We start from the raw sequence: 19,190 nt of genomic DNA on the forward strand, positions 1-19,190 counted from the left end.
GCATGTGAGGTCCACAGAACGAAGGGAATGTGTTTCCCCAGCAAGTGGTGTTTTGTCACTAAATTTAGTGCAAGAAGCTAGTGTTTTTATCATATATTTAGAATTCCCTTCATCTAGAATATTGCGTGAATAGTTTACCACATAGAGCTTAAAGTTAAAAATCTGGTAAAAAACACTGAAACGTATAGTAAACAGAATTAAGTAAGACTTTTAGGTACCATGAGTAACTAAGAAGTACTTCTGCCCAACTATTGTCAAAGTTTGTCTTTGTCTTGCAAGTGAAACAAGTCCTCTCCTTACTATAACATGTTCTGAGATAGAGTTGTGCTTGTCAATAGAAATTGAGCTTTTTTTGTCAAGGAGGTGTTTGTACTAGAAGTGATCTTTTCTATTTTTCCTTCTCCAAACCTTGAATTAGCAAGATCAGAGAATGAACCTTGGTTTCTCCCCTAGAATTAATTTCAGCACTGTGGCAAAAATATAATGGCAGCCTTGCTGTCTCTTGTTAATTTTTTAATGATGTGTGTTAGGTATGTTTTTACGCTTTTGCTTAGCTGAGGGTAGTTATGCATCTGGTGTGGAAGGAGGACTCCCATGTAGGGGGTAGCAGCCTTTGAAAATGAAAGGATTTTCCATGTGTCCCAATCGTTGCTGTGCCCGTGCGTTTTTCCAGTTGTGTAGGCGATGGGAGGCTGTTAGCTCACTCGCTGCCTCCACAATATGACCAGCAGGGCCTTTGGAAGACTTCTTGAAACATGCTATTATAGGCTGCTTTGTGATGAAAAGAGGTCTTACAAATATCTTGAAATTTAAGCAGAGCTATTGTGGGTTTTTCTTTTGTGTGTGTATATGTGTTTGTCAGCCAAATCATTTGTTCAAAGTTAATCTCAATTACAGAGCATATTGTTCATAATCCCCCATGGCTCCAAAACAATACCAGAGTGTATGTCTGCTTGAATATATATTTACATACTTACATGTAAAATATGTTCGGTTGTATATATAATTTTACTTCTAAAGTGGTGATTCATGTTAAAGAGATGGATATTTCATGCAGGAATCCTGTCTTTTGAGCAGCACCATCCTCCATCCTAATGAAATACTGCAGGAAGGCCTGAATGGAATGAGCAGGGCTTTGATCCTGCAGCCAGTCAGTTGATGCAGTTCCCTATGCGTAGCGCTGGGATTCATGCTAGCAAAATGGTTGGTAGGGTAGAGTCTGGGGGGTTCAGCTTCTTGGAGACAGAGAGGTTTTGTGTGTCTTTAATTTTAATATCTACAGAATACCTCTGTTTTGCTTCTACTCCCTGAGCATAAAAGAACTGTTAGGCAGTAGTTGGAAAATCTAAATAAATCACAGGTAGTATGTCCTCTGCACAATCCCTGCAAGAGAGCCCCAAGCTGCAGTAACTTCTTAGTGAACTGGGGCTGTAATTTAGTGGCATAGGAACTCCTCTAGCAAGGTGCCCCACACTTTTTCTTTTTACTGATTTCAGAGAAGGTGCTTATGCTTTCTAAACTGTAAGTATTTAGCAAGGGATCCCTTTAGTAAAATCTTGCTTTATGTCTGCTGAGACATTGCTGAGCAAAGCTGCTAAGTTCATGAAGTGTTTGTGGTGTAAATTTTTGCTCCATGGTGAATGCTGTAATCCTGTCACACTCAAGAGTGTAAAATTATGGTGGTATTACTGAGCTACTGTAGTCTCCTTTTTGCTGTTTATTGGATCTAGGCATGTTCCTTGAGTAGGTTAATGTTATTCTATTTTATATGGGTGTTTGTATTTTTTTTTCCTTGTGCTTTCTTTTTAACTCTGGGTTTACTGGCTCTATATAAGCAGTTTGCTTCCTTCTACCCCTTGCTGCCCACATTGCAATAGTAAATTGGTGTTCTATTTCAAGAGTGTCTCTTCTGTCAGTCTGATAAGATCGTACCACCAGGAAGGCATAACATTATAATCCCAAGCACAATGTGATACTGTTCATTTCAGCTCTTGTACTTGTCAGAGGGACAAGAAAAAAGGTCATGCATAGGTGGAAGGTGAGGCTAGAAGTGAAGATAGTTGGAGATAAAACACTTTGCTAAAAGAGATAAATCCTGCATGGGGACATTTCAGTTTGTAATCAAGGTATTGTCTAGAAATGAACTTTGAAAGCTGGTTGGGGTGTCCTGAATAATACTATCAGGCTATAAAGCTGACATAGGAAATACAGAACTGTAGTATGCATTTGCGATGGAGGGGAATATTTTGTCCTTCATTTTTTCCTTAGATTTGATGCCACATTTGAAAATATGGTCATAATAATACTATAGATAAGAATAATAAGGTTGCTCTACAAGGAACATCTATAAGAAACATGAGATTTCTGGTAATTCTAAACTTGCTAGATATTACTAGAAGAAATGAGTGCTTTCCAGAAAAAGCCTCCGAAATGAGAAAAAATTTAAGGCATGCCTTAGGGTAAGGGGACTCCAGCCCCTTAAAAGAATCCCAGCAATTACCTACCTGCCAACTTTCCAACAAGATAAATGGAAGCACTGTAGCTTGAAGGTGCCTTGGTTTGAATGAGGTGCAGTAAGTAAAGTCTCTCTGTTCTTTACAGGCATCATAGATCTGATAGTACTTATAAAAGAAGAATAGAGTTGGTGCCCTGCTGACTAAATTGTCCTCTAGAGGAGTATTAGTTACAGAGCTTCTTTGTTAACTAGGCTGTATGCCTAAACCGCTGTGAATTTCTCTTATTAGTAGGCTTTTTAATAGCTTTACATATGGATATGCTAAGTAAATGCAAGTGTATCCATGTAATTTATGGATATAATGTGTACATGTATAGTATTTTATATATAAATAAATGTTTATGATGTGGAATTTGCACAACTTCATTACTGTTCTGTTAAAATGAGGTAAAAGCAAGCATTAAAATACTAATAATAGGTGAACAGTTAATCGACTTCTGCTCTTTCTGTCCGGGTGTTTCACATAAAGTCTTTCTTCTGCTTCTCTTTAATTTCCTAATTAGTTTTTATGGATAACAGAGGTGTTTCTAAAGCCTTTGTATGCTGGAAGTTTCCCGGTTGCTCGCCTACTCAAGCTTTCTACATCAGAAGACTAAGTGAGGCCTCAAAGTGTATGTAAGGAAAAAAACCAAAAGCCCAACCAAAAAAACCCCAACCCAAACCAAAAAACCACTCTGTGCAGGACAGCTGATATTTCTCATTTTGCCCACTGTAATACAAGGTAGGAGGTTGTATAGCACAACCCAGGCTTCCAGAGAGGCAACAACCTTTCATGCCATCCTGAGAGCAACCTCATTCTTGGCTTTCTTGATGGGTCTGATGAGTGAACACTACCATAGCATACTCAGCAGATGAGCTGATTGTGAAGTTCCCCATTCCTGGGAGGGAATCCCAGTGCTTACACAAGGCTCTGGGGTTGTGCTGAGCCTGCCAGTGTGCTCCCTCAGCCTGCGCTGTGGAGGGTGGCATGGCTTCACTCTTTAAATAGGCTGACGTCATGCAAGTTTTTTTCTTTCTTTTCCACTTTTGTGGAGGAGTTGCATCAGGTGGATGAGGAAGTCCCTGAAAGGTAGACACTTGAGGAAATGCCTGGAACTCATCAGTCACTTCACCCTTGCAAGAGGCTGGAGAACATCAGCAACCTGATGGGAAAAGTGAATTTCATTCCTGTCCCCGAGTTTTACCTTCGTCTGGGAACAGCAGATAATTTCATCATGGACAGTGCTGCTTCATGGCTTTTTCATTATCCTGGCAAATTCATTTTTTGAAGTACCTTGAAGTACCAGAAGTTTCTTGCTGAAACAAATGAAGGCTTTACTCCTCATCCTTTTAAAATCTTTGTTACTCTAAATGTTAACCTGTATGTTTTTTTATATCTTCTATCAGTTGGGTGCCTATCTGGTTTTTTAAACAGAATTTTTATTCCTTTAGAATAGGCTCTATTCTGCTACCTTCAGTTTTCAGGGGTTTATTACATGCTTTTTAGCAGCATTTGTTTTATCAGCACTTCCTGCAGCATTTGTTACACATCACGACAGCAGCGATTTGATTCCATTTAGAAGAATACCATATTATCTATGGAAAAGCAGTAATTGCTTACCTGTTTGCCAGATACATTCTACTATGAAAAATGTCTAGTGATGCTCTACACAGTACCAAGTAGTGTTATTTCTTGTTTACATTTTCTACAGTTAATAGTTTCAAAAAAGAAATAATGAAAATAGTATATTGCCCATTTCACAATTAAATTTCCACTGTAGGGATTTGGAAGTGTACTCTCGAGTGAATACGGCTTCCACACATAGACCAAAGTTTCAGATTTAATTTTTGCATTTCTTGTGCCTAATGAAATACACGTACAATTTCATGCTCATCAGAAAAAGCAAAATTTAACTGTGGTGAGAGTTGTTCTCGAAGTGTTTGTGGAAATTCATTGGAAATAAGGTCTGCAAGATGTCCTGCAGAGAGCTAAGTCAGGTAGGCCGTATTTACTAACCTAATGGACAAGGAGGAATAACATGTAGTATTCCAGGTGGCTTCTAATGAGTGTTATCAGTGCTTAAACCCTTAATCCTTCTCTTCCCATGCCTTGGAAGACTATGTCTGTCTGTTGTGGCAGACTGGCCGTGAGCCTTCCTCCTAATGGAGGTAGTCATCATCAGGCAGGACTCTAACTCAAAGTACACCACGTGCATTTCATCCATGTTCTGTCACTTCTAAAAAACTTTATTTTTTGTTGTGAAAATTAGACAGCACTAAGACTTTGCTTCCTGAGCTTTTTGCTCAGGCAAAGCCCAGTTCTTTTTATGCTGCTTGGACAAAGGGTCCTGTTGTCTATGGTGCAACCACTTCTTTGAGCCAAACAAGTGAAGTCCATATCAACCAAAGTAGCACACTCTGTCATCCCAGTTATTGGAAGCCTCAGAGGTCATTTAATGACCTGTTTTATATGTGAGGTAGCTCTCTGTCTCTCGTTTGTGCTTTAAATTGCTAATAGAAATAGTAACATGCTCCTTAACTTGTGCCTTGCCAATAGCTACAGAAGCACAGCTATCGGCACTTCTCAGTTTGTATGAGCTCTTTCTGTGATACTTAGAAATTAACATTTTTCCTGACATTTGGGGAGCATGTGCTTCCTTTGTCACAGCATTGTTGGTTTTTCATATCTGATCTTAAAATTATTTCAAAAACCAAATTACTCCCACAGATTCAGAGACCAGTATAACTCCAGTGTTACAGCTTCGGGGAGTATGTCCAGTAGATCATAGTTAGAATTCAGTGGTACTGTGACCTACAAAGGAAATTCTTATTGAAAATGCAGCAGTTATGAACTGAAATGGAGTAACTGTTTAGCAGTGTATTCAGATGAAATCGAAGAGAAACTGTGAGCTGTACACTGGTATTTGATGGACCTGTAGAAGCAGCCTTCATTGCTCCTTGATGGCCAGCAGGTCCAGTCCTGCTGCTGAGGACAGGGCCTCTTATCATGTCTCTGCGAAGGAGCTGCATGGGAGTGTTAGAAGGGCTGCGTATTTTACACCCTTCTCTCAATGTGATAATGGCTTAGAGTGAAGTGTATAAGCTGTGATTGTAACGGTAGCAAACCACAAAATTAAATGCTGTGTTAAAGTGAAACTGATGTATCATTTTCATTAGTTTTGGTATGCTCAGGCAGAATTTGTGGGATTAATTTTGAAAGCTTAATCCAGATGGAAAAGGTTAAATTCAATGCTGAGTGAATTGGGTTCCAATTCATCTGTTGCCCTTGCTTGTTCTTTTTCTCAAAAGAATTAGAGATTAAGTGGAGAATTGTGCATACTATCCTTGTTTCCTGCCATCATTTAACTACATGAACCAACATTAAAGACAACCTCTCAGTTATCTGCTGCAATAAGTAAACAAATGGACCTCATTGCCATGCCAGTCTTGAGTCCTGTGACCTTGAGTATTAGTTCATGCAACTACTTATATTCTTTTTTCCTTTTTCCTCAGGATTTATCTGGATCAATTGACGACTTGCCGACTGGAACTGAAGCAACCCTGAGCTCAGCTGTTAGTGCATCAGGCTCTACAAGCAGCCAAGGGGAGCAGAGCAACCCTGCACAGTCTCCGTTCTCCCCTCATGCTTCCCCACATCTCTCTGGCATCCCCGGGGGCCCTTCGCCTTCCCCCGTAGGCTCACCCGTTGGAAGCAACCAGTCAAGATCTGGTCCTATTTCTCCAGCAAGTATTCCAGGTAAGTTTGTTCCAACAAACAAAATTAGACCAATAAATAGGTTTATTAAATACATAAATAAATGCTCCTGTATTCCAAGTTAACTTATTTTTTAAGAATCCTGCATTTTTAGGGCACTTTTCTGAAAAAAATGCAGGAGTAAATTCCATCTAAACTTCAGCTGCCAAGCCCTCAGAGTGCTCAAAGTTCTGAACTTGACTCCACATAACTGTTTGATAAATGTTTTTATCATCAACAAGTGTGAATACTTGATTGTAGTTTTTGTATTTGGTTTGTGTGTCATCTGTCACAGATCTCTCTATTATTTACAGAGTCCTTTTTCAGTTCTAACTGTATATTTTTGTTGGGTTTGACTCTTGAGCTTGTATGGTGGTTACAGACCTGCAGGACAAGGTAGAGATTTTCCAATACAGAATATTGTAGGAGATATTTCTTAATATTTGCAAAGGTTAGCAAGTTACTAGGAATTCAGCCCCACCAGTAATAACTAGAATACCAGTGGCATGCTTGCCACTCGCTCTCTTGTGCAACATTCATGTACATTCAGAAATTTGTGGAAATCTGTTAAGATACCCAGAAGAAAAAAAATTGCATGCGTTAATTGCAATTCTTACCCATCTGGCATGTTACTTGTAGGAATTCAGGCAACAATGTGTATTTGGTGTTTCAGATGAGTTTGTTCTCTTTTTGATGCTCAAGTTTTTTATTATTTTCTGACATTGTGAATACTAGGGGAATTCCTAAGAGTACGAGAGTGCTGACATTACCCTAGGGATAACATCAGTTGCTGACAAAACCACAAAATAGTAAACATGGAACTCAGTTAAAAGAAACAAAAGCAGTGGTGCCTTTTCATTAGATGACTTGAATGTTGCTGTAAACCAAGTGCAGATTAAAATTCAGTGAGTAGTGTGTGTTTTGGTATTCGATACAAAGGTATCTGTGTAAAATGTTTGTGCCTGTTTGTATACGGAGTTTAAACTAGATAAGCCAAGGGAAGTAAACTCAGTACACACAGGAATGTTGCACGCTAAATGTGGCCTGAGCATGTCAAGCCCTGATACTGTGTGCGTACCCTGCAGTTATTTCTTACGTCTCCAGCCACTCTGACTGGCAGCACATTCTCAGGTGGAGCAGGAATAATGGGGACAGAGTCAGGACTAGAGTATTTGTTTTATATGCAGTGTGGTAGCTTTGTATTTGCAAGGTAGTTCCCAGTATATGGTGCAGAAATCAATCCCTGTTGTTGAGTGAAGCCAGGTAGTCCACCTGGAAAGGTGACATTTTCCCACAGTCAGATTCACGCAAGTAAATGGATTGTCATTTTAGCAGCCTGACTGCTGAATAGGGAAAGAATGATGAGACGTTGAAAATATCTTTATTGTAGCCATGATAGGTAAGGATGGGAATAAGGCAATGGGAAATAAGTAGGGGAAAGTAGTAACTTTTATGAAACCAATTAATCCCTATGGGGTAAAAATAGAAGGGATGTGGGCTCAGAGGTCAGGGTTAGAGTCACTTCATCATTTCAGCTGAACCCCAAAAGGTCATTTTTGTAACTCTCCTAGTGAAAAGCATTGCCTCTTCATACAAACTGTTCCACCATTTTGCACAGTGGTTTTCTAGTCTGCTGCGGAAACACAAAAGCGGTTCTTTCTCAGGGAGGATTTTTATGAATGGCGCTAAATCAAAATCGCCTGCCACTGTTTCCCTGTCATAGACCAGCTCTTGGTCTTTGCAGCTCTTCTGCTAAAGGTGAACTCCCAGGCATGAGCTAATGTGGAGCTCTCTGGAGAGGAGACGGACAGCCACAGTGGCATCGCTGCTGATGCTGGTGCTGCGTTTCTCAAGCTGCAAAATGACACTACTAAGGCTGTTGTTTAAAACCCTGTGATTAGTGGCATGCCACTGGGTGCTGGGGCTTTCAAGCTGTATGAATTAGACTGTGCTTTCACCTGTGTTCCCATCATTGTGCTCATCATGAGGACTTTGGTAGCTTTTGTCATCAGCCAAATTCATGAGACCCTATGAAAAAGTAGCACAGAGCTTGTTTGCATTTCTGTGACTCTTTGCAGTGTCCAGGTTGTGGCCGTTTTTAAACATAGATTGTGTACTACAGCACCTTGCCTTTAATAATTTTTTTCACTGCTATTTTCCTCTCCGTTCTCACCCTACCCTTGTTTGTTCTGACCTCATTCCTCTCCTATTACCTCCTGCAATGTTGTGCCACAGCTTCTCAATGTGACATAGATTGGCTCTTTCAATCATTCTCTCTCCAGCAAGTCATTGTAAAATGAGCAGCTGTTGTGTTGCTGATAGCTATGGCTAGGGAAAGCCAAAATGTTGCAGGGGGTTCTTGGTGGGAAGGCCGTTAAAAGAAAGGTGTTGCTTTCCCAGGGTTTACTGGAAGAGAAGCATCCTTTTCCCGATGCCTCCTTCCTTGCAACAAAATTGAAGACTAATTTAACATCAAAAGGGCAGACAAACAAACAGCCCCCTATTAAACCTCTCAAATGGCTGATTCTGTTCTACTGCCTGTTTAAGCTGTCTCTGCACCCCACCGCAACCCTGCCACCCCTCTTTGCTTTCTGCTGCACACCACAAATTTTACAGGAACAGCCTGGCACAGGCAGCACTGACATTGGCATGTCCCTAGCTCAGTGGGCATTTCCTTCCTGTGCTCTCTGAAATACTGGATGGATATTTTGTGTGGTAAGTGGCACACACATATACAGCCTTTGTTTCCATTCACATTACTGGAATAGATTGAGGAGATTAAGTCCTAAGAGCAGAAAAAGCAACTTGGATGGCTTTTGTTCAGAAAGGTAGTTTTCTCTCAAAATGGTAACATTTCTTGTTCAGACATGCGTTCATTACAGAGCTGAAATCCTACTCTTCTATGGTTTTTACTGATTTAAAATGACATTGTGATTTCCTGTTAAGTAGATCATTATTCTGCTTTGCCAGAAATCCTCATCCCTTTATTTTGTAACCCTCTTTATAATTAGGGTACATGGTCTTCCAGAGAATGAGCCGAGATGCCCTGCACTGCTTTGGGTCTTGAACTGCCTGATTCAACCCTAAACCATTAGTGGAAGCTGATGCAGCACATCATCAAAATGCACTGCTGTTGCCAGAAGATTTAGTGGCTGTTAATTTCACTTTTCTCTTTTTTTTTTTCTTTTCCCTCCTGCTCCAACCATTCCAGTTTACTAACAAAGCAAAAATGTAAATAAGCTAAGCTCTCCTTTCTCCCCCCATCCCCAATTTTGATCTCACTGGCCAAAGGCTTTTGTCAGCTCTTTCTCCCTTGCGGTGTAAGCAGCAAAAATTTTTAATATTAAGAGTTCTGTGGAAGATTGCTGATAGGCCAGGAATCCTTTAACCCATGATGGGCAAGCACATTTTGTACAAGTTAATAGATTCTATTATTTTTAAACCCCTACAGTGATTTTTACCTGTATAGAAGAGAAGGGTGTGCTATACTAAGAATGAATAGCAAATGCTGCCTTTAGAAATATGTAAATATATTTTTTTCACAGAGATTAGTATTTTGACTTGTACTTTTAATGTTACATGTACTTTCTGAAGAAACAACCTTAATTTCACTCTGTTAAATGTCAACTACATTATTGTTTTTATTACGATAGATATCTTCTTTCACTGAGGATACAGATGAAGTTATAATTTTCATAAAGAAATCCATACTCTGGCTTGGGAATGTTATTACTAGTCTTCTTAATTTTTGCTAACCAGTGGTCAGTACCCTCTTCTGATTAAAAAGACCCTGAATTTTTAATTCTGATAATTACATGAGTCAACAGATGTGTTCCATTCAGTGTTCAACTCTACTTTCTGCAAACCTGGAAGTCTTCCACACCTGTATTGATCAACTAGATGGCTTGAATTCCAGGACCTGTCAGAATTACAGCATTACAGCCAGCACTCCAGGCAAAAAAAAAAAGCAAGAATGGGAATGGGATACCCAGAGAGAACAGTAACAGGAATTCTTGCCTTGGTGTGGATGGTAGTCAGTGTGTGGCTAGACTAGAGTGATTTAAATGCTGAGAGAAGAAAAACATGAGCAATAGTCAATCATAGTCCAAAGGGACATAGTACTGCAAAAATCTGAAGAGGAGTGATGCTTTCTTTCATGCCTTATAAAAAGAGAGGCCTAAGACTTGAACTGTTTCCAGAAGTTGCTACAGTAACACAAGCCAATAGGACAGATCTTGTTTTAAACAAGAATTTGGAAAAATCTTTTCCTTGGGATTGAGCTATCCCATATACTTGCCCCATGAACCACCGCTACTCTAATATTATATGTCACAGACTCCTTTTAAACATTGTTTGAGGGAGACAAGACTACCATATGAAAGTGATAAACGCTGTTTAATGTCTTTGTCGGTGACATGGAGAGTGGGATCGAGTGCACCCTCAGTGAGTTTGCCAATGACACCAAGCTGTGTGTCGGTTCGGTATGCTGGAAGGAAGGGATACTATCCAGAGGGACCTGGGCAGGCTTTAGAGGTGGGCCTGTGTGAACCTCATGAACATCAACAAAGCAAAGTGCAGGGTCTTGCGCCTGAGTCAGGGCAATCACAAGCACAAGTACAGGCTGGGCAGAGAATGAATCAGGACTGGCCCTGGGGAGAACTTGGTGGATGAGAAGCTCAGCAAGACCCAGCAATGTGCATTGCAGCCCAGAGAGCCAGCTGTATCCTGGGCTACATCAAAAGAGGCACAACCAGCAGGTCAAGGAAGGTGCTTCTTCCCCTCTGCTTTGCTCTGGTGAGATCCCACCTGGAGTGCTGCATCCAGTGCTGGGGACTACAACACAAGAAGAAGCTATGTTGGAGTGGGTCCAGAGGAGGGCCACAAAAATGATCAGAGGGCTGCAGCACCTCTCCTATGAAGATAGAGTGAGAGAGCTGGGGCTGCTTAGCCTGGAGAAGAGCAGGCTCCAGGGAGACCTTATAGCAGCCTTCCAGAACTTAAAGGGGGCTTACAGCAAGTCTGGAGAGGAACTGTTTAAAAGGACATGTTTTAAAGGACAGGGGGGAATGGCTTTAAACTGAGAATAGGTTTAGATTAGATTTTGAGAAGAAATTCTTCGCTGTGAGAGTAGTGAGGCACTGGAACAGGTTGCCCAGAGAAGCTGTGGATGCCCCATCCCTGGAATTGTTCCAGGCCAGGCTGGATGGGGCTTTGAGCAACCTGGTCTAGTGGAAGGTGTCCCTGCCTGTGACAGGGGAGTTGGAACCAGATGAACTTTAAGGTTCCTTCCAACTGAAACAATTCTGTGATTCTGTGAATTTGTAATACTATGTACTTGTTGAAGTTTTAGATATCCTAAAATAATTGCGAAACCACAGAGGGAATTATATCCTTGTGAAATGGATATGATACCCCTGTCTAGAAAGATTATTTTAACACATCTATCAATGTTTCCCCCCTGGCTTCTCCGGAGGCAAAAATCTTGCAACAGCTTGTTGCAAGGAAGATGCATGCTGTTCATTGGCATCCAGACCAGAAAAAAACAAAACACAAAATGCCATTGACGTAGCTATGTTCTTAATCACTGCTAGAGCACAAAACATCTATTCAGCAGTTTTGGAAATCTAGAATGCTTACAAATGAAATATGTGAATGTTTCACATAGTAGTAGTTTAAAACCCTTTCTTTTGAATGGTTTGAACAATATTTAGAATTTTTCTGTTTTCAAAGGATGAAAAAAATAAGCATATTATAAGGCGCTCTAGCTCAAGGCATTGCTTCTAGCATGGGAGCATCTAACCCATGATACCAGTTAGAATTCAGCCCAGGTCACAACTGATGAATAATCAGTTGTCTCAAGCCTTCATGAATTAACTAAATAGTCTCAGTTTAGTTTCATGAGGAGAGCCGATACTACAAAAGGCACTCCTATCACACTTGCAGTCTGGCCACAGAGATCAAAGAGGTGTCCTTCTCTGCAAAGATGGTTTTCCCAGAACAGGTGCAGAAGACAGAGACACGCTGTTCAGGTTCTTCCTGTTAGGTTTTCCTGATGACAGAGAGTTTCTTATTCCGGCACCATCAACCTGCTGTTTTTTACTGGCCCAAAGTTAAGCATCAGATAGAAAAACAGTAAATCACCAAAACCAGCATGCCCTGTGGTGGTTATTTTTTAGAGGTCATTTATGGGCTTTAGTTTTAAGTAGTTTCAGTTGCTTCATATCTGGTATATAAGTGTTTATATCTCTGTGTAAGCCGGAGACAAACATTTCTGCCGCATGCACTGAACCTCCTGAGGGGTGTGGGGAGCACAGCGCTGAGAGTTGTCCAGCACCTTATAAAGGCTTTGTGTAAACCTCCAGCAGATGGCCAAATCAGTGGTGCTCACATCCCCATAGTTGTGCTCTGCCCCATATCTGGTGCGTCCTCTTTGTTGATTCCTGCCAGGCCTGTTTTCATCATCCTGGCAATGGCCGAGCAGCCAGCATGGCAGGGCATCTGCTGCTGTGGACACTGTGGCAGCATGCATATGACAGGCCACTTCTTGTAGCTCTGTGAGTCATTGGTAGCACCGTGCTGGTTTAAATCCATCTAGAGTATGAGGGCTGTTGAAATCCAATTAAAATATTTGCATAATTATGCATGTGTTATGCTTCACATAATAAAATTCAAATATACTTAAACACAGCCACCAAGATTTTACAGGTATGTTTGTTGTTAGTTTCAGATGTATGCTTTAAGGCCATCCTTGGACAATTATTGTTTACATTTGATCATTAACCTTTTCATTTCTTTCTGACTTTTTTTGCTCAACCCACATATGTTTTTGTCAAGAAAATTAAAGCGACGTGTACTTATTTTTGAACATTTGGGGTTTTTTTACTCTGTCATTACTTGGCTACACAAACATGGATTGTCTCTCTTTGTGTTGGCAAATAGGGCATTAATTTGTGTTTTATCATAAGTGAAAAGGTTGTCTTTCACTCCCTTCCCTTGCAATACTAAACAGTGATTGATGAGCAAATGGGAAAAGTCTCTCACATCTCTATCAGTGTGTTTTTGTTGTTGTTGACAGATGGTTGTTATACCTAGATAAAATAGAGCGTAAATGTCGTAATTGGTTTGGTTTCTGTGATGGGATAGGCTGTTGCAGTTTTCAGTTTTTCAATGGACTATGTATCACTGCCATTAGAGATATTTAAAGCAGCCTTCATGCTTCATAGTTAGTGTCAGACTTGGCTAGACGGATACGTGGTGTGTCCCTCCTTAGAATAAGGAATCTGAACAATTAAAAATATGGCTTGAATTAATTCTGTCCCAGCTAGAAAATAGCCACTTAGCTTCAAAAGAAGAGCATTTTCACTACCTCCAAATAATATTTTTTTAAAAAAATGAATGAAAAACAAGGTATCCTTTCTCCTTCTTAGAGACAAAATTCATGCAGGTTGAGCTGCAGCTTGAAAGATTTGAGCGTCCCTTTGACAGCATCGCTCTGTAGGTAGATATGGAAGTCAAATTGCAAAGTAGGTTTTTAGAAAGCAAACACAAAAGAACAATTCACTCCGTTGGCAAGCTTTTCTGTTTGTTCCCCATTTCCAGATAACAGTGGACTCAAATTGTTGTGATGTGTTGATTGATTACAGCCGTTAAGTTTCTTAGTAATCAGTTTCATCACTTATTCTCAATTCATGCTTGCACCTTTGATTTCTCTTCCACAACAGGGTGATGTAGGTTGTCGTTGACTAATGAAGAACAGAATTGGTTTCGGCGTGAGACAAACGGAATGCCGACACCAATCCCAAAATGCATTAATCTTTAATAATCCACATCTGCATGTTTATAAATGATATAACCAGGGGTTGCTAATGTTGATACTCCCCCTTCCAAACAGAAGCTGACATAGGACTTGGTGTTTGCGAACTGCCTGAGACGCACGTGGCCGCGCATGGTACATGTGACCTTGTAGAGGGAGCTCGCCAGATGAAAGTTCTCGGTTGATTAAAAATACATGAAGAATTACTTCGCTTATGCACCAGTCTTTGGAGCTTATCGTTGTCGGGCAAGATGAAATATGGCATGATAGATCTTGTCTTCTAGGGAGATCAGACCCACCAAATGGTTTTTGGAAGCAGGTTTGCCACAAGGTGCTTTTGTCCTTTATGCATTCAATTTGCCCTTTTCTCCCCTGTCCCTGAGAACCATTGAGAACAGGGCTGTGTAATTTGCAATATAATGCAATAAGAAAAACTAGATTAGCTAAGAGTTTGTTCCTTTTGAGGGTAGTATTAGCGAGAGCACATACACTTTGCTACTAAAACACTCGTTAATCACAGGCAATGACGTAGTATGAGGAGTAACAGGCAGGACTAGCTAAATAGTTCATTGCCACATAGCGCTGCTCCAATGTCCACCTGCTTGCTAAACCTGAGAGAGTCAGGAAGAGCAGGGAGGACTCAAACTCCATCATTGATGATCTTCCGAGTTAATGCTGCTTGATGATGAGTATTTATTCTGAGAAATTATTACATGTAGCTGGATTAAGGGAAAAGAAATACAGATAAGAAACAGCAATTTCAGTTCACATTCACCCATTCTTTTCTGCATGTATTTACGCTGCAGATACCACAAATGAAAACTGATATACGGTTTGTTTAGGATTTGGCAATGTTAAAGTTAGGAATTAAGATTTTTATTAGGTGGCAAATATTAGAAGTGTATGTCTCCTACATCTGTTGTGCTTCTTGGGCTCTTAAATTCAGTTGACACCATGAGGAACAGCTTAGAGAAAAAAAATCTCCTCATAGTTATAAATGTAGTCTAGAGAATGAGCATTGCTAATGAAAAATTCTTCCTTTTGGAACTTGGATTAAATCCCTGAGTGGAATTCTGTAGTTCTAAGTTTCAGGTGTATGGCAGGGTAGGTTTCATTTCTGGAAGGAAGAAATGAGCCAAATGTAAGAAAGAAGTACTACTGTCTGCTTTGTTAGGAGCTTTTAGATATTTAGCACTTGCATCAGTTACAATTTTGTATTCTGGTTAATTGACATAAAGAAATTGAGAATGGTTTTTCACTAGCTGAAGTATATGCTTTTTGCATTAACAAACATGTAATGATGCGTCCCAAGTAATTACGGATTACTAAATCCATACAACCCTTTACAATCTCCTACTTCAGTCTAAATGCAAGCAAAACTGCCATTTTTATGGAAGGCTTAAAAGGACAGAGTGAAGAAAACACAGTATGATTACAGGGTTTGGATCATTCCCTAAAGAACATAGACACTTTCCCAGCGGTTTGCAGAAATTTAAGAAAATATAATTTACAAAATCTAAAAGCAATTCAGAGGCCCCATAGAGGTGTGAGAGATGGTGCTGGCAAGCTGCGGCCACAGCCTCTCCCAACCCCTCTCATACCAATTCACGCTGTCTCTTTGGAGGGACGTGGTGACACAGAGTGCAAAACGTGTGGAGGGGTGGTTAAACGAGACTTTAGAGGGGGAAAAAAAGAAATTAAGTCAGTGGCTGAGCTTTGAAGAAGTCTGTCTAGTGCAGAGCAGCAAGCGAGTGGGAAAGAAAGGAGCAAGCACCTCATCTAATCTTTCTCCTGGGGACCCAAGTGGACAAATTGGCAACCCTGTTCACAGCCTTCCCCCCCCCACCCTTTGTAGCGTAAGAACTGCTAATCGGATCCATGCTGCTGCAACTGTGGTTAGTTATTAACAGAATAAAAGCAGATTTCTTCAAAAGAACGGGTTAGGGAAAACGGCTCTACAAAATTGCAAGGTTGTTAGAATCTTAAATGCACAGCAGTCGTTTTTTTCCTATTCTGAATTAGGCGATGAATACGGCCTTTCATCTGTCACTGTGCCCGTTTCTTCAGAAGACAGCCAAACATTAGGCTTCTCAAACGAAATAAAAAAAAATTGTTTGAAAGAGGAAAAATATTGGGGAGCAGGAAGAATAGGAAAATGAGAAGGAGAAATCAGGTTTTGTTTTTATTAATTTGGCCTGGTGAGAGAAATACGAGCTTGCCTGCTCTATTCAGTTCCTGTGTGCCAGCTGCTGTGAGCCACCATTTCTGAATGCAGGGATTAGAAAAGATTTAACTGGTTGCTATCCTGGGCTGCGCCATGCTGGATTGGCCTCCAGCAGAAATACACTGGGCTGGAAATTCTCCCAAGCTTAATGAAAATAATGCATTAAATGGATGCGGAGTTAGGCAGAGGTGAAAGCAGAAAGAATTTCATTCCTCCAAATGAAACTTCTCATAACTGTAAAGTGATATTACAAGTCTGGAGTGGGTGTTACTGAGGATAGAAAAGCAGTGATTCCTAGATTTAAACTGATTTATGTCTTCACTTATACAAATAAATAAATGGTGCATCATTAATTTTGAAGAGCTTTAGTACTTTCACAGTTTGCAGCAGGATTTTGGAATTTGTTGGAGAGGAATAGTCCTCAGGCAGACAGGTGCTTACTATAACCTACTGGAAAGCCACTCATTATCCAGGTGAGTCACAGCTTTTTGAAGATTCCCACTGACAGCTTGCTTTGGGCTTGTTTCCAGAATCTCAGGAGAAAGTGCTTAACTTTGATCCAAATGCAGAGGTGACTTCTGGATGGGGCATGGATGAAACAGACCCTCCTGGCAGTGTCTGCTGCTGCTTTCCCTTCCCCTCTGGAGCAAAATGAGCTTTGGCCCTGGAGGGCAATATATTTGCTTTCCTGCCCCTTGACACCAAGCCCATTGTCAGTGCAGGCAGTACTAACAATTATTTCACTTCCTACTCAGTGTGGCACTGAGCAAAGCCAGAAGGTTTAGTCTGAGTGTACTTGACTCTCTGTATCCCAGCACAGCCACAGCTGCTGTATCTGAAAGGGTCCTCATGTCTCAGGCCTTTTAAAACATCTACACTCAGATTACTGCATAGATATGAGGAAGTTTTAATATTTTCTGTTTCTTAATTTGAGAGGATATGCAGACAGCCCCTGGTTTTTACTGGAATGAATAAGTCATTTAAAAAATGCTGTTGATACAACAGGAAGCTTGGCTATAATGCATAAATTAAGGAAGAAAATCATCTTTATTCTTAAGGGGTCATAGGCTTTGTGAGATGAAGAGATAACACAAAACACATGACCAGTTTCACTTTACGCTACCCATAGAAAAATTTCTTTCCTTTGAGGTCATTTTGCCTCACTTTAAATTTCCTGAAAAGCTCATTTGAAACGCTCCCATATAGAAGCCTACTTATGTTCTTTCATTTCTGATGTAGGGATCTGAGACCCAGAATGTCCCTTCTGGTGTGTAAGCCTTTACTGTCACATCTACTGTGTGATGATTATCCCATTATTTTATCAGATTTCATCTTAATCACTAGATTTTCAGGACCTCATTATTCCTAAAAGGAGGTTGTTTCAAATTCCAGTAATGGTTTGATTATCATCCTACACATCATGATCTTTTTCCTCCTTGATATTTAGCTGCAAATGTATTTTTAGAAAGAAGTCACAAAATCACAGCTTCAATTTTTGTAATACTAAATAATACTTGCTCTTTGAGCCTCCTGTTATGTCATGCTGGTAGATGGTTCCCATTCCAGCTAACTTTTAAACTTTCTACGTTTGTCTGTATGAAGGCTCACCAGTGACACATCAGCAGGGATGTTGTATTGTCTTATCTCTACTGGAAACAGTCCTCCTAATTCATCCTAATAATAAATTTGTTTCTTTTGGTGGCACGTCAAATGGTTAGTTACAACTGTTCGTAAGTTACAACCATTTTAGGTCAAAAAATACGGTCAGATTTTTCCTTCTTTTTCTTTTCCCATTTCTACCTTATAACCTACAGCTCTTCCATTACGAAAGGCCTGTTTCTGTGAATATAAGTGTTTACATTTTTGATACTCCAACCCGAAAGGTGATCCAAAGGGTTTCTTAGGTAGTATTTTTATCATCTTTTATATTGACTAAAATTCCCTACTTTGTGATCAGCCAATATCATTAAATCCAATTCTAGCTCTTAATTCCTAAATTATGTTGGGAATTGTCCCAAAGACAAGCTACAAGATCTTTAACTTCTGCCTTTCCTTCAGCCTAGTGTTCCCTTTTTAACACAGGCTATGATCAGTCCCCCACCCTCCTGTTTGCCAGTTCCTCACACACCTTAAAATTCCTATGCTGATATCCCTCCTTCCCCCCTTAACTAGTAATTTCCCAGAGAGAACCTGTTAGCACTGAAGTGCTTTCTTGATTCAATTGTTCAGGCATAGTTCTGTGAGGTGCTATGCAGCTGGTACAGGGTATTGCAGCTGAGCATCCTCCATTACAGTGTGTCATTACAGTGGTGGGACCAGAGAGCCCTCAGCTTGTTTCAGAATGTTACTGATGTGGACTGTAATTGACTGTAAGGACCCCTCCTCAGCAGTATATCAAAGGTCTGCTCTTGCTTGCTTTGTTGGCTCTGAGGAATTTACCTTTTACAGTTTAACTGCATGGCTGTAGTCATAATGTAATCACTGTTTAGTACTTTTGTCAGTCCATTTCTTCCAAAGGTGCTGTGCAGTCTCTCCTGACTCAATTTGAAGTGTAGATTTTCAAAGTGCAAAATGTTTAAAAGCAATTCACATAGTTTAAAAAATAGAAAACCAGCTTACAAATATGTTATTAAGCATTTTTAAATTTTCTTTCCTCTTCAGCTGACCGTTGGGTTTTTTTTAGTAGCAGACACTATATTACATAGACTACTGGTTTTGGTAGCTTTAACAACTAATTTTACTAGATAGCTATATGTATTTGAACAGTGTTTTGGTCTTTTAAATAAAGGGGAAAGAAATAGTGTGGCAGCTTCTATCCTTTTGATGCACATTATTGCATTTTCTGTGATTTTGCATAATAAAAATATTGTGAAACATCCATAGTATTCACTTTGGATAAGTTTTG

At 40.1% G+C, this 19,190-nt stretch overlaps 1 protein-coding gene across 9 annotated transcripts in view; it reads left to right on the forward strand.

Annotated features, from left to right (window-relative positions):
- ARID1B (AT-rich interaction domain 1B) overlaps positions 1–19,190 on the forward strand; it is a 291,114-nt gene that overhangs the window by 187,229 nt on the left and 84,695 nt on the right. For all 9 annotated transcript variants that reach the window (XM_029962868.1, XM_029962870.1, XM_029962869.1 and 6 more), the window contains one exon: positions 6,008–6,251. In XM_029962868.1, the coding sequence (XP_029818728.1) occupies positions 6,008–6,251 (244 nt within the window). The remainder of the gene's footprint in view (positions 1–6,007; positions 6,252–19,190) is intronic.

Source organism: Manacus vitellinus, unplaced genomic scaffold, assembly GCF_001715985.3.
Source record: "Manacus vitellinus isolate BGI_N305 unplaced genomic scaffold, ASM171598v3 scaffold_4_pilon, whole genome shotgun sequence".
Classification (NCBI taxonomy): Eukaryota; Metazoa; Chordata; class Aves; order Passeriformes; family Pipridae; genus Manacus; species Manacus vitellinus.